Source organism: Apodemus sylvaticus, chromosome 2 (genome assembly GCF_947179515.1).
Source record: "Apodemus sylvaticus chromosome 2, mApoSyl1.1, whole genome shotgun sequence".
NCBI classification, from domain to species: domain Eukaryota; kingdom Metazoa; phylum Chordata; class Mammalia; order Rodentia; family Muridae; genus Apodemus; species Apodemus sylvaticus.
Genome location: NC_067473.1, coordinates 158715918 through 158726671, shown reverse-complemented (window position 1 = coordinate 158726671; position 10754 = coordinate 158715918). Strand labels below are relative to the sequence as shown.

The window sequence follows — 10754 nt, the reverse complement described above, 5'->3', positions numbered from 1 at the left end:
CTAAGTTTTTTTTTTCTCCTCCCTAGGTTTGTAACTACTGCCATTTGTTACTGAATCCCCCAACTCTGACACCTCTTCCCTTTACCTTAGGTCAGCACCCTTTCCTTACTTGACACCATGGCTTCTGCCTCATACTGTGGAGATGCCCTCACATGACTCATCTATCCTGCATCAGCAGTAAATTCTCTTTGCATTGTGGAACACACTCACCTGAGTCTTTGCCCGAGATGGTCTCTGGTCAATTCCCAGTCACTATATCTTTTCCAAAATTATGTTCATTGTATCTTATAGATTAAGGTACATTCCATGTTCTTTCCATCTAACTATCTTTATTGTATTCCTTTTCATGTTCTGTACTCATTTAATTATTTGTTTCAGCTTCCTATTGTTGCCCTTATTACTTTCTTTGGGTACACTTATAATCATTCCTTAGAATTCCTGGTCTAAAATTTTGCCTAAGTCATTTTCACCCTACTGGTGCTTTTGCATTGGGATTTTTGCATCTGGATAGGGTGTTTTTGGCCAACCTTCATCATCTAGTGGCAGTTTGCAATGATTTTCTGTGAGAGCTATAGAGCTGAAGAAAAAAGAAAAGCCCTAGCATTAGGAAGAGAAATGAAACAATCCTATTTGTAGATGGCTTTATCTCATATAAAAAAGACCTTAAGTTTCCACAAAAACTACCAAACCAACAAAGAAACAAAGAAATAAAACCTCTAAGATATGATAACCCATTAAGTTCTTAAGTCAGCATGCATATCAATACCTTGTCAGTTATAAGCATATTTGAGAGAGAAGTGAGGAAAACACTTTTACTCACAATTGTTTCAAAATAAACATGCCCAAATTTTTGTTATAAAGGAACTAGAAGCAATAAAAACTGTAGATATTGTGTTTTGTTTAATCAATTTATTAAATATTCTACATCAATTTCTAATCTTTTTTCTCTTCCAAGTTTACTCCAACTAATACCTCTCTCCACTCCTCCTTCATTTTTTATTAGAAAAGGGCAGGCCCTTCATGGTTAGTAACAAGCCATGTCATATGAAGTACATTAAGAATAGATATCTTCTTTTTTTTTTACTAAGGCTTCACAAGACTATTCAGTAGGGGGAAAGGGTCCTATTTGTAGGGAACAGAGTCTGAGACATCTCCTGCTCCCAGTGTTAGGAGTCCATTGATGATGAAACTACACAAATGGAACATATGCAGAGAGCCTGGGTCAGTTCCACGCAGGTTGCTTAGTTATTTGTTCAGTTGTTGCCTTTGACTACTATGTTAGTTTATTCTGTGAGTTTTTCATTATAGTATTCTTGTTCCCTCTAACTTGCCACCTTTCCTTCCCATCTTCTGCAGGATTCACCAAGCTCCTTTTAGGAATTGGATGTGGATCTCTGCATGTGTTTCCATTAGTTGCAAGGCAAAAACCCCTCCCATAGCAACTGAGATGTACATCTATCTATCTATCTATCTATCTATCTATCTATCTATCTATCTATCTTTGTGTATATATATATATATATATATATATATATATATATATATATATATATATATATATTTATGGATATATATTTAATATATCCAGTAAAATACTAATAGGTGAAGGAAATTAATAAGTCTTTTCAAAACCTGAAAATGGATATAAAAACAATAAAAAATCCTCACACTATAGATGAATCCTTGAAAGGAAAAATATAAGAAAACAGGAATTACAGATGCAATCATTACCAATAGAATTCAACAAACTGAAGAGAGAATCTGAAGTATAGAGGCTATGATTTATAAAATTGGTACATTTTTCAAAGGAAATGGTGAACATAACATGTTTCTCACATAAACTTCCAGGAAATCTGGGAATGAATGAAAAGATAAAACCTAAGAATAACAGGAAGAGAACATATAAAGATTCACAGATAAAATGTCCCAAAAATATGTACAATAAAATCATGGAAGAAAATTCAGCTTAACTAAAGAAAGGGTTGTCTAAAAAGGTAAAGAAGCTTACAGAACACTAAATAGCTTGAGCCAGAAATTAAAATCTCTCTATCACTTAATAATGAAAGTATTAAATATACAGAAGAAACAATATTAAAAGCTACAAAGAAAAATGATCATGTAACATATAAATTCCAACCTATTAGAATTATACTTTTCATCTTTACAGAGACTCTAAAAGACAGAATGGTCTGGAAAATTGTCATTGAGACTTTAAGAGACAACAGATGGTAGTTAAGGCTCCTATATCCAGCATAACTTTCAATCACCATAGATGGAGACAAGAAAATATTTCATGAGAAATCTAAAACTAAACATCCTTCCAGAAATCCATCCTTACACAGAATACAAGAACAAAAATTCTAATCCAAGGACATTAACTACATGCACAAAAATGCAGGAAATAAAACACTGCATGGTAACAAAGCCAAAAAATCTTGAAAGTGCACACGCACACACACACACACACACACACACACACACACACACACAAACACACACACACACACAGAAACACACACCACAGGTGCAAACACACACCCCATACCCAAACCTACACACTATCACCACATATATGAAAACAAGAATTAACAATTGATCACCAAATGCACACACTATGTGGATGCCATTAGTTCATGCTGACAGGATCCTGATATAGCTGTTTCCTGATAGTCTCTGCTAGAGCCTGACATGTATGGAGGCAGATACAGACATCCATTCAACTGATCTTAGGGTCCTTAATGAAGGAGTTAGAGAAATGACTGAAGGAGCTGAAGATGTTTGCAACCCCTTAGGAAGAACAATAAATACCAAGCAGAGTCCCCAGAGCTCTCAGGGACAAAACCATCCAGCAAAGAATACTCATGGAGGGAATCATTGCTCCAGCTGCATATGTAGCAGATGATGACATTGTCTGGTGTTAATGGGGGAAAAGGCCCTTGGTCCAATGAATGCTTGATTGCTCAGTGTAGGAGAATGACAGGTCAGTGAGGTGGGAGTAGGTGGGTGGGTGGGGTAGCACACTCATAGAAGTATGGGGTGAGGGGATAGTATAGGACAGATCTGGAGAGGAATCCGGGAAAGGGGATAACATTTGAAATGTAAATACATAAAATATCCAATAAAAATAGGAGTTGATCTTTGACCCGATATAATAAACAGAAATAATATATTCTAATGTAACACTATTTATTTTCCTTAAATACTCTAAAATGATATTGATGTTAAATAACTCAGAGTCTAGTTCTTGCCTAACAAACACTGTGCTCTTTGATGCCTCCTTCAGATGACTCTTTATGACTTAATTTTGTTTCCACTGGTTAGTCTCATCTCAGTGAGTGTACACACCCCACAGGTGTTTTAGAGGACTTCACACATTTTAATTGTGTGTTTTCCTACTGAGAATCAGGATGTCCAGGTGCCAAGTGAGAGATTTCTGAGCCCTAGGAGACTCACAGTGACTCCGTGAAGGGGATATAATCTATGGCTATAATGGTATAAAGCAGATTGGACTCCAGGGAACTGAGGGAGTATTTGGATACTAGTGGGCCTGAACCAGGACAAAACAATGCTTCATAACCTTGATTCACATGGATCAACCAGACAACTTTTACCAGTTTGTTCATGTGCTCCCAGGGATGAATAGTCCAAGATTCTCAACTGAACATATATCTGGGTTTTATCTATTATTTATCAATGTTATGAAATTATGCATTGCTTTCTCTCTCCTGATTGTCCTCATTGAAATCCAGGAACAAATTTCTTGTTTCTCCTTAAGTATACCTGCTTCTCCTGGCTACTATCAAGATGGGCATTTTGTTATTGGAGGACTCTTTTCCCTCAGAGTGACTGCTAGAGACAATAGAATTAAATTTGGCTTTAATGATGCAATGGCTATACCGGAAGCTGTTATTGTGTAAGTGTTTGACTTCTCTCTTAAAAAAAAATAGAGTTTCAGGATTTCCTACATATAAATGAGACATATTGATCTGAGTATACTCTGCTGTTTCCCTTGCAATGTCCCCTGACTTCAACTTTATGGGTTCTCTCTGTCTGTCTCTCTTTCTTTCTCTCAGTCTCTCTCCAATTTTAACATTCATATAGGCATGCCAGTACTGCAGGAGTATAGGACATTATCTAGAATCTAGGCCAGCTACTAGACTAACCACCTAATGAAACTGACTGTCCCTTCCCCAGTAGCCACCAAAGGCCAATAACTACTCAGCCATGACTCTGTGTATCTTTCCCCTACACATGCTGAATTCTCTTAAATATGTAAGAAGTTTTTGAAAGCACTTTGCTGTCAAAACAAATTTGTCTTTTTAGTTATTTAGTGTAGTTTATTGAGAAGATTTTAGTGTTCCTTTTAAATTCACACTTGACACTATTTTTTTCAGTTGCTATCGTTGATCAAGCACTGTGTATTTTCCTGAAGTTTATCTTAATCTTTGAAGTCTGCATAAAAACTAAGTTTTAATATTTGCTATTTCCCAATGCTTTACTCTTCCATTATATTTCTCAGACACAAATTGTACAATAAATATTGAAAAATGTACATTTGATAGTATGTGGTGTTGCAAAAGTTTAATCCCAAAACTTGAGGAGCAGAAGGAGTGTATCTTTCTGTGCCTGAGTTTAACCTAGACTACATAAGGAGTTTAAATTAAACCTTGGTTGAATAAGCAAGATGCTGTCTCAAAAAAATTCAAAAACAAAATAATCGATTTAATAACAAGTAGTATTATGAACCTTCTTTTTAGCACAATTATCTCTATATTGTTAATATTGAGTAGACTGCCTGTTTCTTGGAATATCATGGACAATTTTATATGAATTAAGTTCTTATAAATAAAAATTCAGAATTTGAGAGGTAGAATGAAAGGAGCTACATAGAGAAAAGAGAGGGAGGTAAAGAATGTAGTTATATATTTTATTTATTACATTAAATATATAAATTTATATAAATAATAAAATTTTATAAATTAATATAAACAATAATTAATATAAACAATAATTAATATTAACAATAATTAATATAAAAAGAACACAAAAAATGATCTTTCTAATTTTTCCTCCCAGGAATCTCACCAAAAATTATCAGCACATGTTGGCAATGTTTTTTGCTATAGAAAAAATCAACAAGGACCCAAATATTCTATTCAATATGTCCCTGGGATTCTATCTCTACAATGTTGACTTTTTTGAAACAAAGGCCATGGAAAGTTCTATGGCTTTGCTCTCAGGAGAGAGTCCCCTAATTCCTAACTACAGCTGCAGGCCTGAGAAGACTGATAAGCTGGTTGCAGTGATAGGAGGCATTTCAACAGGAATATCAGCTCAGATCTCCAGAATTCTAAGTCTCTACCATGTCCCACAGGTACACAAAGCATCTTGCTTCCTAGGATAAAGATAGTAAGACAGTAATAAATGCTAGTTAATCCAGTTATTGATTATTGATATGTATGAGACTGCTTAATAATTTACTATTTTGTTATCAATTTTAGCTCTGAAGTATAATATATTCTTAACATGAAATAATATTAGTAAAATAAATTTAATTTCAAAACTTTAAAATTGAAAAAAATAAGTAAAAGTAATAACAACCTGTATTCTTACCACTCCAAGAAAATTTCTTTTGCTCTTTACCCTTTTTAATACTGTCTTTCTTTTGTATCCAGTATTAGAGCATCACAAAGCATGAAGGTTATAATAATTCTATGCACATATGTACACAGTAACTACTATGAACATATTTCTGATTATTTTACTGTGGTATCAGCTCAGATTGCCATATCAGATTCTTTTATACTAAGAAGCATGGGTCTGACTTACTCTGGCTGGACATTTGGACTGTTTGTAATTTTCTCCTGTTAATAGGAAAGTGTTTACTTTTGTCTTTGCTTAAAAATCTTTCTATTGATCAGTAATTATTTCTTATAAACAATGCTAGATAGGTAGCATTTATAAGATAATTGAATCTTAATTAGTCATAAACATGGAAAGGTTTACTTAGAAAGTTTGCAAATAACAGTGATCCAGCATTTAATGTTTCCTTCTATCCTCAGTGAAGTAACTTAAATCTTAGTAAAATGAATGAGGCTGCCATGCTGTATAATTTTTATTATCAATTTTTACCTAATTGTTTATTTTTAGATACATTCTTACTATGCAAATTTGCCCAGTCTTGAACTTCCTTTGCAGCCCAAGATAGCATTAGGGAGATCCTCATGCCTTTGCTTGCCCAGGGCTGGGATTTTAATCATACTCCATAATGCTTGAATAGACTTTTATTTTTATAAGATTTTATGACTTATTTTTTAAAATATTTGTCATTTTATTTATTTACATTTCAAATGTTTCCTCCTTTCTCAGTCTAAGCTCCCCAAATCCTTCATCCCATCCACCTTCCCCTTTGACTTTAAGAGGGTAATTCTGCAACCACCCACCCCCTCTGGCCTCACTCCTCTAGCATCCTACTTTACTGGGACAACAAGCCTCCACAGGACCAAGTGCCTCCCTTCCCTTCGGTGCCAGATAAGGCATTCCTCTGATACATATACAGTAGGAGCCATGGAACCGCCCATGTATATAACTGTGTCCATGGGATATCTGAGGTGTCCAGTTAGTTGATACTGTCCTTTATAAGGTGTTGCATCCCTTTCAGCTCCTTCAGTACTTCCCCTAACTCTTCCACTGAGGTCCCCAGGTTTAATCCAATGGATGGCAGTGAGATTCTGCCTCTGTCTTCTCTAGGTGCTGGCAGAACCTCTCAGAGGACAGCTATACTAGCTTGAGGGTAGTTCAGTGATGCCATCCCTCTACTTGGGGCCCTGTCGCTTTGGGTAATTCTAATTCAAAGGAATTCTGTAGTTTTTGGCTAATATCTATTTATCACTGAGTATATACCTTTTGAGTATGTTCTCTTGGGTCTGGGTTACCTCAACCAAGGTGATATTTTGTAGTTCTGTCCATCTTCCTGTAAAATTCATGTTATCCTCCTTTTTAATAGTTGAAATTCAAATATTTCTCTTTCATCTATGGCTAGCTGGTTGCCTGTGGCTACTGAAACTTATGCACATAGCCTAACAAAAGTTAAATATACTCACAATGTCTTGAGACATTTTTATCATTTTTTTTTTTTTTTAGTAATCCCCTCACACTTCTTAAGCATGAACTGTGGAACAGGCAGTGCTGTATTGTAGACCATATTCTATTCATGTTTCTTTGATTTTATCATGTTGGCATTTTTGTTAGCGTTTTTCTATGTAGAATAAGTACACCATTTCTAGTGTATGTAAATGAATCCCCAATATATGCAAATCATTCCAACTTTACCTGTGACGGATAATCCCTTCTTTCAATTTCCTCTCCAGCCTAAGTACTGTATGTCTGTTCACATCTAGTTCTGTGTGTTAGGTCCTCTGTATGCTGAATCTTACATCTTTCTTTCTTGACTAATTTTCACATTTTCAGAGCACATTCTTGAGTTGAAGAAAATTTACAAAGGTTGTTCTGTGGCGGGTTTTCATTTGACTTACCTGGATAGTAATTCTCAGCAGGTTTATTTAGTTATCTATTTTTACTTTCAGGTTTTTTTTCTCCACATTTTAAAATTTCTCCACCTAATGCTGTTCTCTCTCTGAGTCTTCCTCTCCCCCTTTCTGTCTCTATCTCAGTGTCTGTTCCTCTCTTTTTCAGTGTGTTTGCCTGTGGGTTTGTGTATGTGTATATGAGTGTGTGCTTGTGTTTGACCATGTGTGTGTATGTGTGTATGTGTGTGCGTGTGTGTGTGTGTTTGTATGTGTGTGTGTGTGTTTATATGTGTGCATGCTCATGTGGGTATGCATGAGAGTATGTGTGTTTGTGTGGTATGTGTCTCATATATGATGTATGTCAGGACTGTGTAGGTAGGTATCAGGACAACTGACATTCTTCCTTCATCACTTTCTCTACTGTTGTTTGAAATCAGATTACTGAATGAGAAGCTTGAGATTTTGAGCTGCTTGTTCAGAAATTGATTCTCTTTTTGCATGTACCTACTTATGTGAGTATTGTTTATGGTTTTTTGTGAATATTGGTTACTCTGTGCAACATATGTAACTCATGCCATTTTTCTTATTCTCTTTGATTTCTAATACTGAGGATTTATGGCATCATGGAGGTTCCATAGTTGTTGTTCTGTCTCTCTCTGAGTCTTCCTCTCCCTCTTTCTGTCTCTATCTCAGTGTCTGTTCCTCTCTTTTTCAGTCTGTTTCAGTGTGCCTGTGGGTTTGTGTATGTGTGCATGAGTGTGTGCTTGTGTTTGACCATGTGTGTGTATGTGTGTATGTGTGTGCGCGTGTGTGTGTGTGTGTTTGTATGTGTGTGTGTGTGTGTTTATATGTGTGCATGCTCATGTGGGTATGAATGAGAGTATGTGTGTTTGTGTGGTATGTGTCTCATATATGATGTATGTTAGGACTGTGTAGGTAGGTATCAGGACAACTGACATTCTTCCTTCATCACTTTCTCTACTGTTGTTTGAAATCAGAGTACTGAATGAGAAGCTTGAGATTTTGAGCTGATTGTGCAGAAAGCTCTAGGGATTAACCTGTTTCCACCCTGCTGTGTTAGGTTAAAAGCACACATAGCCATGTCTGATTTATGGGGATTCTGAAGATTCTACTGTAGGCCCTTCAGCTTGTAAAGTATGCAGTTCAAACCCAGTAAGCCACCTCTCAGCGTCATGATTATATATATAAAATGTTTGTGTGTGTGTGTGTGTGTGTGTGTGTGTATCTCCTACAATGTAATGGATTTGTCATAAAATCTTCATACATGTATAGCATTATACCTCTGAGGCAACCTCATCCAGGCCTGTTCACTTTCCTGCAGACTCTGAGGTGCTGTCACTCCACATTCTCAGCCACCAGTGAAGGTCAGTGTTAGATGATCAGTTCTCTCCAGAGAAGACAGTCTGCCACAGCCTTCTGAGTCATAGGAAGTGACAAAGTCTAGCTCTTCAGTTTTTTCAGCCCATATCCCTGAGGAACAGCATCTTCCTGAGAGTCACACCTGGATTGGGGCCCAATGTAACCTGGACTTGTCCTGTGAAAGACAGCAGGTCTTTCCAGAAGATACCCTTGCCTTTTTGAATGTCATTTGCTACACTTTAGACATACTTATTTTCAGACATATTTTTTAAAGTTATGGTTTAAAAGTAGTTTATACAGATTTTTAGATATATGTTGACTTAACATATTTTACTAATTAAGAAAACAATTAAAATTATATGGCACACACACACCACATACCACCCTCCCATAATAATATAATTTTATATCAATAAACTCAGATAAAGTTTGTGAATCCCATTATAATTAATAAAACATAATTTTATAACACATATAGTATCGGTATTTGGTGTGTGTGTGTGTGTGTGTGTGTGTGTGTGTGTGTGTGTGTGTGTGTGTGTGTGTTGGTGGGAGCTCTCCAGTACTATCCTGACCTAGAGCAGGTATTTGCACAGCTGATCTCGCTTTCAAGACCACAGTGTCTTTGGGTCTCTAGAATTCAAGAGGTTGCTGAGGAGCTGGAGAAGCAGGCTTGAACCCAGCACAGGGCCATTTATCTATTTAAATTTCTTACTTTTGTTCATTTACTAAATATTGAATATTTCTTTATACCACTGTTTCCTTCCTCAAAGTATTCATGTTTTCTTCATTTTGTGATTTCTTGTTTTGTATTACTTTTTCTTCTCCCCATCCACGCGTTTCTCCCAATTAATTAACATAGATATTGAGTGTCTGTATTCAATTATCATGATTTTGGAGCCAATAAGTGAAATGTTAACTAAACATCTAAACTTAGATGCCTGGGGGAGTAGTCAGTTCTTAGAATGAGGTCATGAACTGTGATTTAGAGCATGACTTAGTGGACATCTGATTTTAGGAGATTAATTTTTAGGGAATTTGTGTGGAAAGGAGACCAAGTTCCAGGCTGAGCCATGAACACCGGGATATTGTGATACCAGCAGTGAAAAAAGAGATAGAAGATTCAGTAAGTGACAGTGATCGTGTTGGCCAATCCTTGGAAATATACTTCCAGACTAAAGAAAGAATCCTGGAACTCATAAAAGAGCATATATTTAGGAAAGGACTGGTTTTTTTTCCAGTATTAGATTAAGGCAGGTGAGTCATTCCATATAGCAGATTAGGTAATTAATGCTCTAGCCTGCTCCTTATCCCAAAGGTGATGCTCTAAAGTCTATAGGAATGACATTGTAGACAACTCAACTGAGGTTTTCTGGTAAAAAGGATAGCAACATGATTTGGTGACTAGGAGTTCCTATTAGAAGAGACTGTATAACAATCACTGAGGTAGAAAGTCAGCCTCCTATCCTAAGCAAGCTTATTTCAAGATATTGACTATGGATTAAAAGAGAAAAAAGACTTAGAAACTTCAATAGTGGATTTTACAATGCTCCATAGATTCCATATTTTTTTTATTTATTTGATTTTGGTATTTTTTTTATTTGTAACATTAAGTAAAAGGCCTTTAGTGTTAATGTTTCTTCACTTCTATTATCAGGAAGATGAAAGTTTTGCAGTAGCAGATTTGCAAATGGTTGTGTTTGACTGGTATTATCTAAATGGAGATCAGGAGAAAGACACTCTGTGGCCTTTTTTCATATGTTCTATAAAAGGACAAAGGAAAAGGTACATTTTACATGTGCTGTAAAGAGTAAGTGACATAAGTAACAAATTGGTATTACTTAG

The 10754-nt window shown here is 35.8% G+C and overlaps 1 protein-coding gene across 1 annotated transcript in view; it reads left to right on the top strand.

Annotated features, from left to right (window-relative positions):
• Nucleotides 1–3695: 3695 nt before the first annotated feature.
• Nucleotides 3696–10754, top strand: part of LOC127678103 (vomeronasal type-2 receptor 26-like) — a 40894-nt gene continuing 33835 nt past the window's right edge. Inside the window, exons 1-2 of the mRNA XM_052172906.1 lie at nt 3696–3913; nt 5077–5374. Coding sequence (XP_052028866.1) covers nt 3699–3913; nt 5077–5374 — 513 coding nt within the window. The 5' untranslated portion in view covers nt 3696–3698. The remainder of the gene's footprint in view (nt 3914–5076; nt 5375–10754) is intronic.